At 47.0% G+C, this 22,869-nt stretch overlaps 1 protein-coding gene across 10 annotated transcripts in view; it reads left to right on the plus strand.

Annotated features, from left to right (window-relative positions):
• The window catches only part of PHF14 (PHD finger protein 14), a 1,104,121-nt gene that overhangs the window by 48,938 nt on the left and 1,032,314 nt on the right, over positions 1 to 22,869 (plus strand). For 7 of the 10 annotated variants that reach the window (XM_029588965.1, XM_029588970.1, XM_029588968.1 and 4 more), the window contains exon 3: positions 17,492 to 18,156. In XM_029588965.1, coding sequence (XP_029444825.1) covers positions 17,492 to 18,156 — 665 coding nt within the window. The remainder of the gene's footprint in view (positions 1 to 17,491; positions 18,157 to 22,869) is intronic. The other 3 variants (XM_029588971.1, XM_029588967.1, XM_029588964.1) reach the window with 1 other exon arrangement.

Here is a 22,869-nt window from a genome sequence, read left to right on the forward strand (position 1 = left end):
TCAAGGTGCTGTCTCACCATAGAGCGACACAAGCATTATGACATTTTCTGTTTTATTCACCATTCCCTTTCTAATAATTGCCAACATTATTTGCTTTTTTTGACTGCCGCAGCACACTGAACCGACGATTTCAATGTGTTATCCACTATGACACCTAGATCTCTTTCTTGGGTAGCTCCTAATATGGAATATTGTGTAACTATAGCATGGGTTATTTTTCCCTTTATGCATCACCTTGCACTTAGCCACATTAAATTTCATCTGCCATTTGGATGCCCAATTGTCCAGTCTCACAAGGTGTTCCTGCAATTTATCACAATGTGCTTGTGATTTAACTACGCTGAATAATTTTGTATCATCTGCAAATTTGATTACCCCCTTCCTACCACTGTGCTTACCTATCAGGCATTTCCACCCTACCCGTACCCCCCTCTTCCCATCCATAAACTTGTTCCCTTACCAATAAAATTCAGCACCCCCATTAACTTTACATGCGTCCCTGCCACCTCCCCATCCCTCTCCTTTTACCCTCCCCAAAAACTCCCCCGTCTTTTATATAGAGACCTTCAGGTGCTGGCTAGCACACACTCCAAAGTCCCATCCACTGCCCCCCATACAACTATGACAATATCAATATCCATAACCCGCAATCCCTCCACAGCATACCAAAACGACACTGAAGAATGAGGAGAAAAAAACCCCCCAGAAAATAAAAACTTCACAGGCAGTAAAAATATTACTCGATTAATGAAAAAAAAAAACTACATTATCCACAAAGTGAGCCTGCCATTGCGCAAAAATATTGACTGGCTTAAGATCAAGAAAGAGAAACATTGTCCCGTCAGCATGGTAACTTCAGCGCCCTCTCAGCCATCTCCATTTGATCGGGGAGATTGCGCCCTGCCGCTATGTCTGCTCCCCTCATGGACCACATGACTCCAACTACTGCCACCAACCAACTGCTTCTGCAGCTGAGCAACCAGGGGGCCAGCACCAGCTGACAGTGCCAGCCAGCTTTGACTATCCAAATGGGGCGCAGCAGCATCCCTTCCAGTCTCTTGTTCCCTCCTTGCTGCATCCATAGAACCTTGACTAGACCATGCCGGTGAAGCGCACTTTCGCAGATCTGGAAGATTGCCGTTTATATCCATTATTTGAGGGTATGCCCTGCCCTCCTCTGGCATATCCAGTCTTTTCCACACACCCTTCAACCTTGCCGGATACAACAAGCAAAACTGAATTTCTCTTTCAAAGAACTGCTTTTTAACTCCCAAATATGCAGCTCTTTTATTTTGCCACACGCTGACCGTTAAACTGCATGCCCTTCACTTCCCGCGCTTTCCACAGCACCCACTCTTTAGCACAAAAATGGAATTTCACCAAAAAGGGTCGCAGGGCATTGTTCCCAGCTCTCACCTGGTCCTGGGAGTGGTGACACCGATCAATAGACAATTTAGGGTCCCCATCTCAGGGCAAAAACTGACACAAACATCCACTCCAGAAACAGCACTGCATTGGCACTTTCTGCCTTTTCGGGGATCCCAATTACACGCACATTCGACCTGTGGGACCTGTCTTCCATATCTATAACTTTATCTTGCAAACCTGCCACTTCCTTAACTGAACTAAGGAGTTGGCCGCTGAAGTCTCCCAGTCTTCAAGATCAGTCACACAGTGCTCTAGCTCCTCCATTCTAGGATGAATTCCTTCCATCTTTTCATTTATCTCTCCCATCACCTCTTGCATCACAGATAAATCCTTTGCAAAATCAGCCCTCAGCTCCTTAATTTCAGGCAAGATGAGACATAGAGGCAGATGCAATAATTATGTGCAGAAAGCGGGCTCTGAACAATCAGCGCCCGCTTTAAAGCACCCCCAGGCGAGTTTATCGGCATCTGTTTTCCTAAACACCGCACAGCCAGAGATTCAGGAAACTGACGCTTATCAGTTCAGCGTCAGTTTCCTGTACCTAACTGCCGGCAGTTTTTTTTTTTAAAGTTTTTCCTCCTCCTTAATATCGCAATGATATTAAGTAGGAGGCAGTACAGAAAAGCAGTTTTTTCTGCTTTTCTGTACTAATTTAAGGAGCGCTCAGCAATTAACGCATTCTCTGGGCAGGCGTTAATTTCTGATCGCAAAAATGTGTGTCCTGGATGCATATTTTTTTTTCTTGCATCTGCATGTGATGAGCGCTATTAGTTTCACTCTGCGTTGGATGTGGTTGTAGAGGCGCTAATCCCCTTATTGTATAAGTGGATTAGTTAGCGCCTCTACAACCCACGTCCAACTGCGGGTTATACAGTGCGCTTGGCTGAGCGCACTGTATTGCATCGGCCCCATAGTGGTTTCATCTGTACTTCCCTCTCCCATGTCAAGGCCGGCAGCTACAGATTTCTCACTTAGCTGAGGAAGGTACCTTCCCCCTTCTCTTTGTAATAGTCAGTTATTTGCCTCTCAGCAGCACTTCGGGTTCGGCGAGCAGCCATCTAAATGAAATCCTCACAGGATCACCTATTAATTCAGCGTCAGATTGCATTAAGAGGGGGGCAGGTAGGTGGGCAGTGGCTGAGGCCCTCAGATCAGACCAGAGCTTCAAAGAAATGCATCCGTTGCCATCAGCGCATGCTATCACCACCAGGTTCTGTTTTTTTTAAATGACTTATAGATGTTGATTACATTAGAAATGAGATTTTATCATTTAGAATTTTATCCCAGGACAAGCAGGATGCTAGTCCTCACATATGGGTGACGTCATGAACGGAGCCCTAGTGCGGGAAAAACTTTCTGTCAAAGTTTCTAGAAACTTTTGACTGGCCCAGAGAGGCCACTGAGCATGCCCAGCATGCTATGATATTCTCTGCCACAGGTGTCTCTCTTCAGTCTTCGTTTTTCCGCGCTGCCACTAGCATCGCGGGCCAGGAGCCGTTACGGTTTTTCAAGTGACTAAATAGTCATTTAATTATTCTATTGATATTCTCTCTCACATAATCTCTCCGAGGTTTGTTACCACCGGCTGGTGAGTACCTCTCTCGAGTTCTATTAAAAAGAATTTTTTCTCACGAACTCCCATTTTACTCGACGGCTGTAGAAGTAAAATGGCGACCGGGTTCAAAAAATGTACCGTTTGTACTAAAACGATGTCGATTACCGATCCACATTTACAATGTGTTGTGTGTCTGGGCAAAAACCACGATATCACTAACTGTGATAAATGTGGTGAAATGTCTGCTAAAACTCGATCTCGTCAAGAAAAAATGGAACATCTATTCCATTTACAATTGATACCTTCACCGTCTAAATCATCGAAGTCGTCTCTGGTCGGAACGACTAAACGCCTCTTAGTCAAGAAATCTCGACCACAAGGATCCGGTGATCAACCGTCCCCGCCGTCGTCCGTTGCATCGACTAAGTTGGCTGAACATACGAAAGCCAGACATCGACATAGACACCCGGAACCATCGACCTCGACATCCCCAGAGGAACCGATGACAAAGCGGCCACGTATTCAGGATACATCGGTCACATCACCGCCTGGGCCTTCTCCATCGATGCCGCAATTCCTTCTCAGGACATAACATCGCAGCCACCGCTTATACCTGTGTTATCAACAGCAGCTGTACAGCTGGAATTATCTTATTTAATCAGACAAGCGGTGCTTCAGGCGTTCAAGGAACAAGTTTTTCTGGTGATGATGCCGATGCAACCAGCATCGATGCCGGTGGGATCACCGATGCCGATGTCATCAATGGCATCGACTTCTCGAGTACCGAGAATTATAACGGCATCGACGTCGATTTATGCTCAAATACCTTCTATTTCCTCGATGCCAATCTCGATGACTGGACCATCGACGTCGTCGACACCGTCTAGAACGACTCATCCGATTCCCTCGATGCCGACGGCTGAACCCTTGATTACATCGAGACCTCCTGATCAGGGACAGGAAAATTTAGAATTTTATCGACAGCTTTTGGAAAGATACCAAAAAGTTATCGATACTCTTCCACCGAAAACGCCTCAAGATACTTTTCAAGCTTTTCCCGTCGATGATTCTCAGCCAAGCCCTTCGGGCCTTCACCATCCTCCTAAGCCCAACTACAAGATCTCCTTATAGAGAGGACCCGGAGGATTCATGGGATGATCAACCATCTGATTCTTTGGAGGATTTTCTTTCAGATCCATCTCCTCCTGATCCCAGGAAAAGATCTCCCCCTGAAGATCTTTCCTTTTCTTCATTTATTCAGGATATGGCAGACTCCATTCCATTTAAACTTTCAGCTGAACAAGACAACAGACACTAGAGGTATTACAGTTCGTGGACCCACTTAAGCAGGTCTTAGCTGTTCCAATACATGAGGTCCTCTTAGATGTTCAGAGTAGAATATGGGAACATCCATCTTCAGTGTCTGCAGTCAACAAAAGAATAGACTCTACCTATTTGGTACAGCCAGTTCCAGGTTACCAAAAGCAGCAACTACCACACCAGTCTGTTGTGGTAGAATCTGCACAGAAAAAATCAAAGAGAGTCCGTCCACACTCCTCCAATCCACCAGGCAAAGACCATCGTTTTCTTGATGCCTTAGGCAGAAAGATGTTTCAGAATGCAATGCTCAATTCTAGAATTTCTGCGTATCAATTATATATCACGCAATATCAAAGAAATATGTGGAAGCAAATGGAAGAGCTTATCACCTCTCTCCCTTCCCAATTGCAAGAGCAAGCACAGTCTATCATCAATAAAGGATTGGAGGCTGGGAAACACGAGGTGAGGGCAGTATATGATAATTTCGAGACATCTTCCAGGGCAGCAGCTACAGCAATTACTGCAAGAAGATGGGGGTGGCTAAAGGCCTCAGACCTTAGGTCTGAAGTGCAAGACAAACTGGTTGATCTACCATGCCAAGGGGACAATTTGTTTGGGGACAAGGTCCAGGAAGCAGTCCAGCAGCTAAAGGACCATTCAGAAACCTTTCGACAGTTATCTCAAACATCACAGGATACTGTCCCTCAGCCTCCTCATCTGTTCCCTCGAAGGGATACTAGGCGACCCTATTATAGGCCAAGAAGATATTACCCCCAGGCTTCTAGGGGAAGATCTACAAGACCACTACAACGCTCTCAGGCCAGACAGCCTAGAACAACTAGGCCACAGCCTCCTCCACAAACAGGACCGGCAACAGGCTTTTGAAACTCAATCCAGAGAACAGGCCAAGTCACCAAATCCTCAATCACACCTGCCAGTAGGAGGAAGAGTAAAATATTTTCAGGAACATTGGCAAGCAATCACATTAGATCAGTGGGTACTCTCTGTAATATCTCGAGGGTACAAACTAAACTTCCTATCACTTCCTCCACAAAACCCTCCAAGATTCTTCACACAAACAGAATCTCAACTTCTCACTCTGCAAACAGAATTATCCACCCTTCTGAAAGCAAGAGCTATACAACTCGTACCTCGATCTCAGAGGGGCAGAGGATTCTATTCCCGATACTTCCTCATTCCAAAGAAGACTGGAGGTCTTCGTCCCATTCTAGACCTCAGAAATCTCAACAAATTTCTACGAAAAGAAAAATTCAGAATGATTTCTCTGGGTACAATATTTCCACTTCTTCAGAAAGGAGACTGGCTTTGTTCTCTGGACCTTCAAGATGCTTATGCTCACATACCAATCTTTCCACCTCACCGCAAATACCTGCGCTTCATGGTATGAAGCCATTACCAATACAAGGTTCTACCTTTTGGACTAACCTCTGCTCCAAGAGTATTCACAAAATGCCTAGCTGTCGTAGCTGCACATTTGCACAAACATGTCCCATGTTTTTCCATATCTAGACTGGCTCATAAGAAGTCAATCTCAACAAGGAGCTCTAACTTCCCTCAATCACACAATTACTCTGCTTCACTCCATGGGATTTCTCATCAATTATCAAAAGTCCCAACTCACTCCATCTCCACTACTTCAATTCATAGGAGCAGAGTTAAACACCACACTCAAGGGCTTTTCTCCCCGAGAATCGAGCAGACACACTTTCCCTTTTGGCAAGTTCCATACACTCCAAGAAACGAGCAGCAGCTCTCCAATTCCTGACTTTACTAGGCCATATGGCCTCCACAGTACACGTCACTCCAATGGCGCGACTTGCTATGCGAATAACCCAATGGACTCTACGATCCCAATGGATCCAAGCCATTCAACCATTGCATTCTCCAATTCAAGTTACCCACCAGCTTCGTTCCTCTCTACTATGGTGGATAAACAAGGACAATTTGTGCAAGGGCCTACCCTTCCAAAAACCAGTACCACAAATAACTTTAACTACAGATGCATCCACCTTGGGTTGGGGAGCGCACATAGACAACCTCCAAACCCAAGGGACTTGGACAAGACTTGAAGCAACATTTCAAATCAATTTCCTGGAACTTCGAGCTATACGTTATGCGCTTTATGCATTCAAGGACTGCCTTTCACACAAGACTGTTCTAATCCAAACAGACAACACAGTAGCCATGTGGTACATCAACAAACAGGGAGGTACAGGCTCATATCTCCTTTGTCAAGAAGCTGCACAGATTTGGGGCTGGGCCCTGAACCACTCAATGTTTCTCAGGGCCACATATCTAGCAGGCATTCACAACGTAGTAGCGGACAAACTCAGTCGTCAATTCCAACCACACGAGTGGTCACTGAATCCTGTAATAGCATCCAGGATATTCCAACGTTGGGGTCAACCAACAGTAGATCTCTTTGCATCACATCTGAATCACAAGGTGCAAAACTTCTGCTTTCTACACCAACAGAAGAACCAACCTGCCAAGGACGCCTTTGCTCGCCCTTGGAACTCAGGCCTACTATACGCGTATCCTCCGATACCACTCATAACCAAAACTCTCGTGAAGCTACAACAGGACAAGGGGTCCATGATACTCATAGCCCCCTATTGGCCTCGACAAGCCTGGTTTCCCACACTGCTAGACCTCTCAGTCAGGGATCCCATTCGTCTGGGAGTAGCTCCCAATCTAATAACTCAGGATCAGGGTCGGTTGCGCCATCCCAACCTTCAATCCCTGGCCCTAACAGCATGGATGTTGAAAGCTTGATCTTACAACCGCTCAATCTTTCATCCAATATATCTCAAGTACTTATAGCTTCACGTAAACCTTCAACACGAAAGAACTATTCTTCTAAATGGAAGAGATTCACCCTGTGGTGCAGGCAAAAGAGTATTGATCCTTTTACCTGCCCCACTACTTCTCTTCTCGTTTATCTATACTATCTTTCAGACTCTGGTCTCCAGACTTCATCTGTCAGAATTCACCTAAGTGCAATCTCTGCTTACCATAACAGGATGGGAGATGCACCAATATCTACACAACCTCTCCTCACTAGGTTCATGAGAGGTTTAACTCAACTTAAACCACCAGTTCGACCTCCAGTCCCTACATGGGACCTGAACTTGGTCTTAACAAGACTCATGCGTTCCCCTTTCAAACCCATATATTCTTGTGATCTTAAATTCCTCACGTGGAAGACTATCTTCCTCATAGCCATTACATCAGCTAGGAGAAGTAAGTGAGTTACAAGCACTGGTCACATATGAACCTTACACTAGGTTTCTACATGACAGAGTGGTTCTCCGAACACATCCAAAATTCCTTCCCAAGGTAGTTATGGAATTCCACTTGAATCAATCCATAATTTTACCCACGTTCTTTTCAAAGCCTCATTCTCATCAAGGCGAACGAGCCTTACACACCTTAGACTGCAAGCGTGCGTTGTCTTTCTACATAAACCGCACAGCAGTCTACCGAAAATCTAAGCAACTTTTTGTTTCTTATGATCCAAACAAACCAGGTAAAGCTGTCTGTGGGTAAACAGACTTTATCAAACTGGCTAGCAGATTGCATACAGTTTTGTTATGAACAAGCAGGCCTTCCTCTCCAAGGGCGAGTAACGGCACATGCAGTCAGAGCAATGTCAACCTCAGTAGCACACTATCGTTCAGTGCCAATTCTGGACATTTGCAAAGCAGCAACATGGAGTTCTCTTCACACACATTTGCAGCTCACTACTGCTTAGATAAAGAAGGACGACAAGATTCAGCCTATGGACAATCTGTCTTGAAGAACTTGTTTCCAGTATAAACCCAACTCCTTCTACATCCAACCTGCTGTGATTTTCGGCTGACTCAGTTCAGCAACAATACTCACCTGTTGCTTCATTACAAACTGAATCAGCCTTTAGCTTGCTAATCACCCATATGTGAGGACTAGCATCCTGCTTGTCCTGGGATAAAGCAAAATTGCTTACCTTGTAATAGGTGTTATCCCAGGACAGTAGGATGTAGTCCTCACGAAACCCACCCACCACCCCACGGAGTTGGTTCTCATACCTTTTATTATTTTATATATTTGCTAACGCTTTTGCTACATACGAGACTGAAGAGAGACACCTGTGGCAGAGAATATCATAGCATGCTGGGCATGCTCAGTGGCCTCTCGGGGCCAGTCAAAAGTTTCTAGAAACTTTGAGACACAGTTTTTCCCGCACTAGGGCTCCGTTCATGACGTCACCCATATGTGAGGACTACATCCTGCTGTCCTGGGATAACACCTATTACAAGGTAAGCAATTTTGCTTTTTGTTGATTATAAGAATTTTAACATATCGCTTGTTTGTCTGGCTTATGTTATTACTTAATAGTGATGAATATGTAACCAGATTTGTTTATTCCTATATTTAGGGAAATGATGAATGCCATATGTTGCTAAATAACATTTTATTTGTTGGATATTCACTGTATATATAGGAGAAAGGATGGTGAATAAAACGAAAAATGTCATAATGCCTCTATCGCTCCATGGAGAGACTGCACCTTGAATACTGTGTACAATTCTGCTCGCTGCATCTCAAAAAAGATATAATTGCGATGGAGAAGGTACAGAGAAGGGCAACCAAAATGATAAAGGGGATGAAACGGCTCCCCTATGAGGAAAGACTAAAGAGATTAGGACTGTTCGGCTTGGAGAAGAGACGGCTGAGGGGGGATATGATAGAGGTGTTTAAAATCATGAGAGGTTTGGAACGGGTAGATGTGAATCAGTTATTTGCTCTTTCGGATAATAGAAGGACTAGGGGGCACTCCATGAAGTTAGCATGGGGCACATTTAAAACTAATCGGAGAACGTTCTTTTTCACTCAACGCACAATTAAACTCTGGAATTTGTTGCCAGAGGATGTAGTTAGTGCAGTTAGTGTAGGATTGGATAAGTTCTTGGAGGAGAAGTCCATTACCTGCTATTAATTAAGTTGACTTAGAAAATAGCCACTGCTATTACTAGCATCAGTAACATGAAATAGACTTAGTTTTTGGGTACTTGCCAGGTTCTTATGGCCTGGATTGGCCACTGTTGGAAACAGGATGCTAGGCTTGTTGGACCTTTGGTCTGTCCCAGTATGGCATGTTCTTAGAAATATACAAATAGACCAATACCATAAAGTGCGCTTGGCTGATCGTGTCCACTACCCCTTATACTGTAAGGGGTTTAGCGCATCGAAATGCATGACCAACCCCCCCCCCCCCCCCCCCCAAAACCAACAGCACTCATCACATGCAAATGCATGTTGATGAGGCTTTTAGTTATGCACCTGGGATACCGAAAAAAAAAGTGCTACCAGGCCGCACATTTTGCGCGCAGGTGTTAATTTCTGAGCAGCCCGAAAAAGTGTACAGAAAAGCAGAAAATACTGCTTTTCTGTACACCCTCCGACTTAATATCCTAGTGATATTAATTCAGAGGAACCAAAAATGTTATAAATAAATAAAAAAAAAATTTAAAACAAGGGCCAGCTGGTCATATTAGGAAAGCGGACGCTCAATTTTACCAGCATCTGTTTTCCTAACCTGACCGTTTTCCTAAAGAGGTCAGCGGGTTTGGAAAACAGACACTCGTAAAATTGAGTCTCTGTTTCTTGAACCTGCTGACAGCCACCTGTCCCTGTCCCTAGTGTCTCCTTTTTATCACAGCGCCCTCATTTCAATACAGGATCGCGCCCCCAAGAAAGGTGGCTGGGTGTGTGTTGGGAGAGTGGGCGCTCAACATGGAGTGCCTGTTTTCCCACGCTTCTTATTGTATTGGCCTGAATGTGAACATACGGAAAAAATACAACCTAAAACAAAATAAAACTCATGTGGGGAAGTGTCTGAAATTTAAAGTGGAGCTTAAAGTAGTGTACACATAGAACAAGAAGCATATAGTGCCCTTAATCTTTCTTTCAAAAATGCATATCAATTTATTGGTTTGTTTAGCTTTCTCAGTAGAGATCAGCTCATACCTGTATGTGAGGCAAATCATTCTCCATACCAGTGGTTCTCAACAGGTGTGTCAGGACACACTGTGTTGCGAGGTCACAGAAAGTGTCGCAGACCCAGCAGGAGGCTGCTCTTTCCTCATCAGCCTGGATGGGAGTTGGTGGATTTCTCCTTTATTGGGTATGAGGGGAAGCTGCTCTTGCTTCCTTCTCCTCATCCTAGCCCAATGGGAGGTTATTCCCTTCTCTTTCACCCAGATCAGAGCGAGATATTACCAACTCCTGTTCATATGGGCCTGGCAGGACACCAACTTTATCTTCCCCTGCCTGGCCTGGCAGTGAGGGTACTGTTGCTTTCTTCTTTCAATGGGTCCTGGATGTGAAAGCAGGAGCATAAGGGAGAAAGATGCTTGCTCTGTAGATTTACTGTGGACTTCCACTGCTGCTGACTTGTTTCTTCCTCTTCTCAATGCTTCTTGCTCTCATCTGCTGCTGGTAAAGCAGGAGGGGACTCTGGATTGGACTGAAGGCTTATGCTGGCTGGGAACCCCTAGGACAGTGATAGCCAACCTTTTGAGCTCAGTGTGTCATAGATTCATAAAAAAACCGAGCATAATTCTGGTGCTGTGACTTCTAGAAAAATCCATAATTTTGTGATATTTGTAGCTCTAATAACAAAAAGTTATAATTTTAATATGTACTATATTTATTAATAAAGCAAAAACAAATAATTCTTTACCTTACCTGCTTAGTGACATTTTTCTTGCTGAATTTCATTGGCTAAATCTTCAATTAAAACTAATAAGGATTTTAAAAACCCCTGCTGTCCCCTTCTGTGGGAGCTCTTGATTTCCATTCACCCTGATATTGTCGAGGATTAGGAGGTTATCCTCTCACACATACTCACATGTCCATTCTCTCACACATACTGTCACATACATACACATTCATGCTCTTATACCCACCATAACCTCTCGCTCTCACTGACACGCTCTCAGGTTTTAAGACACTCTCCCCCCCTCCACACACAAACTCTTACTCCCTTGGATTTTCTCATACACACTCATGCTCTCACACTCACTGGCTCCCTCACATACACACAAACACACACACCCAGGCAAGCACCCAGTATTCTCACACACACACCCACTGACCCCCAGGCAGGCACCCATGCATTCACACACATACACCCCCAGGCAGAGTCCCATTCATACACATGCACACACTAAAGGCAGACCCCCCTCTCTTTTGCCAGCAACTTCGGAAACTCTCTCATTTCTCTGCTGCCACTGTCACTGCTGCCGCATGGCTATTGGGGAGGAGCCGATTGCTGCTACTGACACTGAAGCCCATTCTGCTGCCTCTGCTATGCAGGCCCTCTGGGCTACCACTTTCTCCATGCTGATCTCGTACATTGTGAGATCCGCATAGAGAAAGTGCTACTCTTGCACATTCCCAAAGATTACATGTGCCAATCACTATAAAAAGTAATTTTTTTTTTTTTACCTTTGCTGTCTGATCTTAGTTTTCTAATAGGTTGGTCACAGGCTTTTTTTCCCCCACCTTCTTTCTTATTTTTTTTTGCCTATTCCTTTTATATTGTCTTTTTTTCTGTTTCTTTTTTCTCCATCTTCTTTCCTCAAACACACAGTCAGGTTCTCATTCTCACATGCATTTCTCTCTCACACACACACACTGTCACATGCTGTCTTGCTCAAGCACAGGCTCTCACTGTCACATGCTCTCTCTCATACAATCATTCATACACACGGGCTCTCACTGGCACATGCTGTCTCTCTCAGATGCTGTCTCTGCAAATATTCAGGTCCTCACTTTCACACACAATCCCTCAACTCATCTCATACATGCACACACACAGACCCTCAGCCTCTCTCTCACCTCTGGGCCTCCTCTTCGCGGGTCGCCGCAGGATGGGCTCTGCAGCGGCCCTGATCTTCTCGGGCCGAGGTGGCCCTGCTACCGGGCCACTTCCTTTTCTTGGGTCGCTGTGACTTGGGATTTGTGGCGGCCCGTAAGCGCTGCTCCTCTTCTGCATGTGCTGATGCTCCTCCTCCTTCCTTCCCACGCGGCTCCAGCAGCGTTTACTTCCGGGGCCACACAGGCAGGAAGGAGGAGGAGCATCAGCGCGTTTAAACACGATCTTTGTCTTCGGGCCGTGGTGATGTGAGCCTCACCACGGCCCTGTCCATCTGCCTGTCGCTGCGCCGCATGAGCCTCCCTGCGCCTGGGGGCATTGGGGGGGGGGGGGATACTAAAAAACTAATTTTAAAGGGTCGGGCTGTGTCTGGGTTATCGGCTCGGCACAGCCGATTAAAAAAAAAAAAAAAATAAATAAAAATAAAAATCCCGATAGTCCATGAAACGCTGCGTGTGTCAGCAAAAACGTCTGTCACCTCTGACACACATGTCATAGGTTAGCCATCACAGCCCTAGGAGAAGGGGGAAATGTGCTGGGCAGGAAGGCCTTGGGAAATAGGGAGTCAGGAATTTGCTGGGTAGGAAGGGGTGGGGGAAAGGAGGTTGGGGTTGGTGGGTAAGGAGAAGTGAAGGAAAGAGGACTGGGTCTGCTGGACAGGGAGGAGAGATGGAAGTATGGGACCTGCTAAGTTAGGGGAGGTCAGGGGATGCTGAACAGGAAGAGGTGGTCAGAGATGCTGGGCAGGGAGAGTTGAGCAGGGGAGAGAGGCGGCACAGGGAAGAGGATGCAGAGGGGTGTGGGGGGGGTGTTACCAGAAATGTTGGACAGGAATATGAGCATGTGAAGGGACAATTGAGTATTTGGGAGAAATGAGGAGTGGGGTATGGAGGGAAGTGACTGGGTACAAGAGACATATCAGTTGTGGGAATAAATATTTCTTCTATCTTTGAGTGTAAGAGGAAATATATTTCTGTTACTAGTTCTCCAGTTTTGCACTGCAAGCAGAAGGTCTTTTTGGAGTTTTCATTCCAGTTTTTGTTTCTGAATTTGTGGTACCGTATTTTTCGGACTATAAGGCGCACTTAAAAACCTACGATTTTCTCAGAAATCGGAAGTGCGCCTTATAATCCGGTGCGCCTTATATATGAATTCTGCTGCCACTCCTTTTATATTGTCTTTTTTTCTGTTTCTTTTCTCTCCATCTTCTTCCCTCAAACACACAGGTTCTCATTCTCACATGCATTTCTCTCTCTCACACACACACACACTGGCTCTCACTGTCACATACACTCAGTCTCAAGCACAGGCTCTCACTCACCTCTAGGCCTCCTCTTTGCGGGTCGCCGCAGGATGGGCTCTGCAGTGGCCCTGCTACCGGGCCTCTTCTTCTTCTCGGGCCGCTGCGACTTGAGATTCACGGCGGTCCGTAAACGCAAGTGCTGCTCCACTTCTGCACGCGCTGATGCTTCCCCTCCTTCCTGCCCACGCGGCTCCGGTAAAGTTTACTTCCGGTGACGCACAGGCAGGAAGGAGGAGGAGCATCAGCACGTGCAGAAGTGGAGCGTTTAAACGCGATCTTTTTCTTGCTACTGCCGACCGCGTATGCTCTCTTTACTCTTTTAAAGGGTTTACCCGGATTCCTCCTGACCCGAGTGCAACAGATTAAAAAAAAAGGCTCGGAGCCGTCCAGGCAGAGATTTAGACCCGGCTCTTTTTTAAAGGGTTTACCGGGATTCCTCCTGACCCGAGCGCAACCGATTAAAAAAAAAAAAAGGCACCCCTCTCTACGCAACACTATTTTGCAGGATCCCCGCGGAGTATCTGTGCTCCAGCATTAATGTGCGTGCATTCAATAAATGTTTATACCCACTACTCCAAAATGCCTCCTGTTAAGAGACATGCTTATGATGCAGATTTTAAGCTTAAAGCTATGTCATGCAGTAGAGCATGGAAATAGAGCAGCTGCGAGAGAATTCAACATTAATGAATCTATGGTGCGTAAGTGGAGGAAACAAGAAGATGCCCTATGCCAAGTAAAGAAGACCAAACTGAGTTTCCGAGGAAACAAAGCAAGATGGCCACAGTTGGAGGACAAAATAGATCAGTGGGTTATCGAACAGAGAACCGCAGGTAGAAGCGTCTCCACTGTCTCTATTCGACTCAAAGCCACAGCGTTAGCACGCGGCATGGAGATCAAGGACTTTCGAGGAGGTCCTTCATGGTGCTTTCGTTTTATGCAAAGGTGTAATCTCTCCATCCGCACCAGAACTACTGTCTGCCAGCAACTGCCAAAGGATTATGAAGAGAAGCTGGCCATTTTCCGCACCTACTGCATAACCAAGATAAAAGAATATCCAGCCAGAACACATCACTAACATGGATGAGGTCCCCCTCACTTTCGATATCCCCGTACAATGTACTGTTGAGAAAACAGGGACCAGTACGGTATCTATACGTACCACAGGAAACGAGAAGTCATCTTTCACTGTAGTTCTCGCCTGTCAGGCTAATGGCCAGAAACTACCACCCATGGTCATTTTCAAGAGGAAGACTTTGCCAAAGGAAAAGTTTCCTGCTGGTGTCACCATCAAGGCTAACCCAAAGGGCTGGATGGACGAGGAGAAGATGATTGAGTGGCTGAGGGAGGTCTACGTCAAGAGACCGGACGGCTTTTTTCACAAATCCCCATCCCTATTGGTCTGTGACTCCATGCGCGCCCATGTGACCGATACTGTCAAAGCCCAAGTGAAGAAAACTAATTCAGAGCTTGCCGTAATTCCGGGTGGATTAACCAAAGAGCTCCAGCCGCTAGATATCGGCGTCAACAGGTCATTTAAAGTTACATTGAGAGCAGCGTGGGAGCGTTGGATGACAGAAGGTGACCACACATTCACCAACACAGGGAGGCAACGCCGGGCGAGTTATGCCACTATGTGCCAGTGGATCGTGGATGCCTGGAAGAAGGTATCAGTCTCCAGTGTCATCCGAGCTTTCATGAAGGCTGGAATCATCACTGAAGAGCTAAGCAGCAGCAACGAGACCGACTCGGATAATGATGAGGGGGACCCGAGCATGCTTGATATAGAAATCGCCCAACTGTTTAACTCAGACACTGAAGATGAAGGATTTGATGGATTTGTGGTGGAGGAATGAACAGTTGTGTGTTTTGTTTTGTTTTTTTTAACTGAAAGAAACAGGTGCTAATTTTTAAGTGCCCTGGAATTTCCATCTCTTTATGCTAGTTTATGAAGCAAGATGTGGTGTAATGCCTGAGGGACGAGTTATGCCACTATGTGCCAGTGGATCGTGGATGCCTGGAAGAAGGTATCAGTCTCCAGTGTCATCCGAGCTTTCATGAAGGCTGGAATCATCACTGAAGAGCTAAGACCGACTCGTTACAACTGAACAAGTTGAGAGTTATTGTGAAAGAGTTGAATAAAGTTGAATAAAGTCTGCCCTATGGTCTGAGCTTTGTTTCATTTAATCCGGTGCGCCATATAATCCGGTGCGCCTTATATATGAACCTGGACGCCTTAGCAGGCGCTCATTGATAATGCGCCTTATAATCCGGTGCGCCTTATAGTCCGAAAAATACTGTATTTTATTCTATATTAGATGAAGGCAGGCCTGTCTTTGTTCTGTGTGTATGTGACTGAGATGAGGTGCTTTACTAAAGATTTGTATCAGCCTTATTTATTGTATTTTCTCAATATGATATAGCACTGGTGGTGAAATGCTGCCTTTTCATGGGTAGGGCTATTGCTGTTTCATTTCTTGGAGTTAGTGCTGCTGAGGTATGGCAGGTTTGATAGATGTGTACAGTGGGGTTGTTTGTATTATTTCACAATGCACCTGATAGAGGGAGTTTGTGATGCTGTTATTGAGATGACACCAGAATCAGAATATCTTTTTTAGTATGGTGAGTTGTACAGGGAAATGGCTTAGTTCTGCTCTGCACCCATTATTAGGAAGTGGGAGATTCCTGTGGATGCAGAGTACAGGTTTATATTTAGTCCCATGATGGTTATGTGCTCAGTGTGTCATGCATGTGAGCATCATCTCTCAGGTGTGTCCTGATAGAAAAAAGGTTGAGAATCATTGCTCCACACCAAGAGCTTTTTTCCAATTGCTTAGTCACTTTTTGTGCCAGAGAAAGCAGAATGTCAACTAGTTTTAGTGTTAGATTATTTGGAAGACTGGATGATTTTTAAAATAATTACAAAATGAGATCTATATCTATAATTTATATTTTGCCCAATTACCATCACATATGTTCTGGGTGGATTAAAATATATAAACAGAACAAGTAAACAAAACAGACTATATCACTAACAAAACAAAATTCAATTAATAAAAGCAGTAATAGGATATCCTATGGATGTGTAAAAGCTTCTTTAAATGAGTGAGCTTTTAAAAGTTTTTGAAAAGCCTTATACTCTGACATTTGGCGTAACTTGAAAGGCAGACTGTTTTAAAGAGATGGTGCAACTTGTAAAATGGGCCCCAGATATGCTGCCTATGTGTCTGGAATAGTTCACAGCTGTTGACTGGAAGAGTGTAAAGAACTGGAAGGGCAATAACACTCTTATTAAATTTCTCAAATAAGCAGGAGCCTCCCCATGCAAAACTCGATAAACCAAAGTCAGGATTTTAAACTTGACACTCTGCTGTATCAAGAGTCGAGGGAAGTCCTTTAGAATATGGGAAATGTGCTCACGGAGAGGGCAACCAGACTAGATTCAGCAGGACTTGTAAAGCATGCAGATAACATTTAGGCAAACCAATATAAGGAGCATTGCAATAGTCGACTGTGGATAAAACAAAGGCCTGAATGTCTGATTTTAAAACTGTTTTTCTTACCAAGGACAAATTTCGGACAACAATCCTTATAAAGTTTAAAAAAACCCAGTTGATAGCCCATCATTTACCTTGTCCCAAAATTCTGACCAAGAAAGAAGACAATAGTACATCATATTATTTAATGTACAAATAGCAATATTGGCAAGCCAATATATTTGGCTCTAATCCTGTGTAGCTTCATAGGGACCCTAGATGCTCAATGGGAAATAAAATATAAGATGGAGTCAGAGTTGAAGAGAGAAGCTCAGACTTGTCAAGTGAACTAAATTGACTTCAACAACAGAAATCCTGTGCAAAAGAGTTGGTAATGCTGCACTTGATTTGGTGTATGAGAGAAAAAGTAATTCTGTAACACTTTAATCTTTTTGTTTTTTTTTTTTCAGCAGATTCTGAAGGTAGTGGTAATAGAAGCGATGCTTCCAAGGAGACAGGAGAAGGGTCCTGCAGTGAATCAGAAAACATCTTGGAGGAAAATCTGGCGACAGTAGCAGCCGAAACAGTAACCCAGGAAGAAAAAGAACTCCAAGAAGAAGAACCACCTAAATGTTCTATTGAGGAAGAAGTGCCAGAAAGTGAAGAACAGACCATCAAGACTGAAGAGAAAGAAGAAGATGACGACAACAACGATGAGAAGCCCAAAGTGCGGAAGGAAAAAGTGACAGAGTTGGATTCTGGTGTTGAAGAGCAAACAAATGAACCAAAAAAATGGAATTTGCGCAGGAACCGCCCACTGTTGGATTTTGTCAGTATGGAAGACCTCAATGAGATGGATGATTATGATAGTGAGGATGACAACGACTGGCGGCCAGCTGCAGTAAGGAAAAAAGGGAAGGTGACATCCCGGAAAGAAGGGAGTGATGGAGATGATGATGATTATGGGAGTGAAGAAGAGGAAGAGAATGATGAGGAAGGGAATGAAGATGACAGCAGCAATGCCAGTGATATTGAGAGAAAGAAGAAGAAAAATAAAATTTCCAGCAGGAATAGTGCTGATGATGAGGAATTGACAAATGATAGCTTGACCCTCTCGCAGAGCAAGAGTAATGAGGTAAGGCAGCTAGTGTTCTACAGAGTCCACATAAAAAAAAGAAACTTGTTCTCCACACCTTGTGTACGTTTAGATGTGGTGTTGTGTGTTACCATAAAATTAGAGCTGAAAAATGAAAACAATAATTAGTATCTACATAGTATGGCAGGGATAGGAAAGTAGATCATGAGGTTGTAGGTGTTTGCTTTGTTCCAGAGATGGCCAGCATTGATCTTTAAGAGCTACACTTTCCTAGCGTGTAGCAGATGGACTCCAAATGGGGTATTGTGTGCTCGTGCTAGCAGTTGGAGACGGATCTGACGTCAGCACGGGTACATATACCCCCACAGGAAGTGCCGCAAATCAGTAATTTCCATCTCCAAAACAGTTTGGAGCTACCTCACGCTCGCTGAGCGTGTTTCCAAATTCTATCGACTAAATTCCTAGAAGAAAACCTATTGAAGACAAGCCCCCGCACTCCTGTGGTGAGGCCCTCACCCAGTTGAGTTTTCCCAAGCTGACTTCCGTGGTCCCTCGGATGTAAGTCCCTCGGTCCAGTGGCCGGTTCGCGGCAGGGACCTAGCCCCCGAGTGAGAAGGGCTTGGGCGCGGCTTGGTCCCCGAGCGAGACGAGTTCAGGCGCGGCCTAGAGGCAGCCTCGGTCCCGGCGTGGACTTGGCCCCCGAGAGAGAAGGGCTCGGGCACGGCTTGGCCCCCGAGCGAGACGAGTTCGGGAGTGGCCTAGAGGCAGCGGGCGCACTTCCTTATGCGCGGTGGTTGAAGGTATACTCCCCCCGCAGCCGGAGACCGCCCGGGTTGCAACCGGGAAGCGCCGAAGACAAGGTAAGGCGTATATCTTTACTTGGTCTCCGAGGAAGTGTGGATTTGTTGGGCCTCCCTACGGGGCAGCACGCCAAGGAGGTTGCCATTTTGCCTGCCTACTCAGCTTCGCCGCTGAGCGCTCGTTACTGAGCTAAGCGCACGCGAGAGGCGCATGTTGTTAGCGCAGCGCGAGAGGCGCACGTTGTTTGCGCCCGTGGATAGGCGCATGCTGTTAAGCGCTCTTGTTAGGCGCACTTATTGGGCAACACCGGATTTCAGGCGAATGGAGCATAAGAAAGCCCATACGGCCGCAGGGCTGGCACCTCCAGAATCTGGCATGAAAGCTCTAAGCCTCTGCTCAGCATGCAACCTCAGCGCTACACAGAGCGAGGGAGCAGACTCACTATGTGCCCAATGTGAGGAGGCCAACGGAGTTCCAGGACAGGACCGGCCCCAGCCCAGCGGTTCCTCAGGGAGCACACCGGACTTAGCAGGCTGCGGCGAGCAACCAGGGAACCTGAGAAACCTGGTGCCCCTGCGGCCAGATCCGGCTTCGCTTTTCTGGGTAGAATTATTCAAAGGGATTCAGGCCTTTGTCCAGATGCAGTCTGCTCCTCGAATGGGTCTTTCCATCCCGGTTGATCCGGTCCCTGGACCCTCGAGACCTAGGCACAGCCACTCACCACCCGACAGCCCCGCTTATGGGGATTCAGATTGCTCCCAGGACAGTGAGGAGCCCCCCGAGGAGGGTGAACTTCCCTCCTGAGAGAGAGCCATATCTGACCATGGGGCGCTTCTTTCAGAAAGGATCTTTCAGGCCTGGTCTCGCAATGCCTATCGGAGCTGGCCATTTTGAGCCAGGATACCCCAGGGGGCCCTAAAATGAACCCCCTGTTAGAGGGCGTGCGCCAACCGGCTCACCATTTTCCCCTCCTACAGGCAGCACAGCAGCTAATCGATCTGGAATGGAAGGCACCGGAGGCCTCATTTAAAGGGGGTCGGGCCTTGGCAGGCATGTACCCTCTGGATCCGGCATCCAAGGAGCTGTTGGCGTGCCCCAGGGTAGACACCATCGTTAACGCAATAGTGAAGCACACCACCATTCCGGTTGAGGGGGGAGCGGCCCTCAAGGATTCGCATGACCGCATGGACACCATTCTGAAACAAGCCTTTGAGGTAGCAGCCATGTCCCTACGACTCGCGACCTGCTGCACTGTGGTGACGCGCTCCTGTTTGTCACAGGCGAGAAACAACGCCCAGGGAGCAGATATGGAATCAGCTCTCGCATTTCTCACTGCCGCAGCCTCCGACCTCGTTCGTACGGCAGCCAAGGGAGTCTCCTCTTCAGTGGCAGCCAGGAGGCAGCTTTGGCTACGTCATTGGGCGGCCGACTCGTCCTTCAAGACACGACTCGCAAGAATGCCCTTTAAGGGTTCCTTACTGTTCGGCAGCGATCTCGCGAGCTGGGCTACTAAATGCGTTGCCTCCCCATTACCCCGTCTACCAGAAGACAGGGCGAGGAGGAGCCAGCGTTCTTTTTCTAGACCATCTAGAGGTAGAAATTCGCAGCGCTTCAACCCTTACAGGACTCGCTATCGAGCACCTCGTTCCCAGGCCAGGAACCAGTTCTTTTGGACTAAGCATAACAAGAAGAGAATCTGCTCTGGTTCCGGCCCTGGCCGCAACCCACAATGACAATCAGCCGACCCATCCGGGGGTAGTAGCCATAGGGGGCAGGCTAACCCTCTTCTACCACAGGTGGGTCGAGATCACTTCGTACCAGTGGGTCCTCGCCATCATCCGAGAAGGATATTACCTGAATTTCTTTCGGCTTCCGCTGAACAAGTTTGTGGAATCTCCTTGTTCACCGCTCAATGCAGCGGCTCTAGAAGTGACCTTACAGAGGCTCCTGGCCCTAAAAGCCATAATCCCAGTACCTGCGGGAGAGGTAACTTCTGGGCATTATTCCATTTATTTCATAGTACCCAAGAAGGAGGGCACTTTCAGGCCCGTCCTGGACCTCAAGTCAGTCAACAGACACCTACAGGTCCCCAGCTTTCGCATGGAAACTCTGCGGTTAGTCAAGAATTCGGTACAGCCAGGGAAGTTTCTCACCTCCCTAGATCTGTCAGAAGCCTACCTGCATATCCCAATCCATCGGGATCACCAGCGCTATTTACGCTTCAAAGTCCTGAATCAGCACTTCCAGTTCCGAACTTTGCCCTTCCGGTTAGCCACCGCGCCGCGGGATCTTTACCAAGGTAATAGTAGTAGTGGCGGCGGCACTCAGGAAGGAAGGAATTCTCGTCCATCCCTACCTGGGCGATTGGCTGATCAGGGCAAAGTCACCGGAGGAGAGCCACCGGGCAACCAACAGAGTTATAGCTCTTCTGGAATGCCTCGGATGGGTAGTCAACATAAACAAGAGCTCCCTACAGCCGTCCCAGTCGCTGGAATACCTAGGGGTCCAATTAGACACCCGAGAAGACAAGGTCAGCCTGACCTCCAAGAGAACATCAAAACTCCAGAGTCATCTGCAGGCCCTGCTGAGCGCCAGCCGGCCCACAGCTCGAGATTACCTACCGGTCCTCGGCCTCATTGCGTCCACTCTGGAGGTGGTGCCATGGGCGCGTGCTCATATGAGACCATTGCAACGCGCCCTTCTATCTCGATGGAGCCCACGATCACAGAACTACACCGTACGCCTACCTCTACCGGCCAGAGTGCGGTATCAGCTATGGTGGTGGTTGCAGCCCGGCCACACGAGCCGGGGGTTCAAGAATGTCCTCCCCAACCTGGATTCTGCTTACCACAGATGCCAGCCTGAATGGATGGGGAGCACACTGCGAGGAACTCACCGTCCAAGGGCGGTGGACCAGAGAAGAGTCGAGGTGGAACATCAACTGACTAGAGGCACGGGCAGTCAGGCTAGCGTGCCTGCGATTTGCCCACAGACTTCGCGACAGAGCGGTCAGAGTGATGTCAGACAATGCCACCACGGTGGCATACATCAATCGTCAGGGCGGAACCAGAAGCCAACAAGTGTCCCTAGAAATAACTCCCCTGATGATTTGGGCAGAAGCAAATCTCCAGGACATCTCCGCCGTCCACATTGCCAGGAAGGACAACACGATGGCAGACTTCCTCAGCAGAGAAAGCCTGAACCCAGGGGAGTGGCAGCTGTCACCCACAGCCTTTCAGATCATTGTGGATCAATGGTTGATGCCAGCCATGGACCTCTTAGCGGACAGGTCCAACGCTCAAGTACCCAGATATTTCAGCCGCAGGCGGGATCCTCGGGCTCAGGGGATCGATGCCCTGGTACAGCCATGGCCTCAGGGGATGCTGCTATACGCCTTTCCTCCATGGCCATTGCTGGGCGCCATTGTACACAGGATTCAGCGACACAGAGGCCTAGTTCTTCTAGTGGCCCCGGACTGGCCAAGAAGGCCCTGGTACGCAGACATGAGAAGACTACTGGCAGGGAACCCTCTACCTCTGCCTCCCTACAGGGACCTGCTGCGGCAAGGTCCCATCCTCCACGAGGATCCGGCTCAATTCTCTCTTACGGTCTGGCCATGGAGAGGGCTAGACTGAAGAAAAGGGGATACTCTGAGCCGGTTATAGGTACACTCCTCCAAGCACGCAAGTTCTCCACATCCCTAACATATATCAGGATCTGGAGAGTTTTTGAAGCCTGGTGCGACTCATGGCACCAATTCACATACCGCTAAGATTCCTATCATTTTGGACTTCCTACAAGATGGACTTCAGAAGGGTCTGTCCCTCAGCTCCATCAAGGTTCAGGTAGCAGCGCTGTCTTGTTACGGTCCCAGGAGTGACGGCAACACCATTGCCAAACACCCAGACGTCTCACGTTTCCTGAAAGGAGTCAAACACATTCGCCCGCCAC

Source organism: Rhinatrema bivittatum, chromosome 2 (assembly GCF_901001135.1).
Source record: "Rhinatrema bivittatum chromosome 2, aRhiBiv1.1, whole genome shotgun sequence".
Taxonomy (NCBI): domain Eukaryota; kingdom Metazoa; phylum Chordata; class Amphibia; order Gymnophiona; family Rhinatrematidae; genus Rhinatrema; species Rhinatrema bivittatum.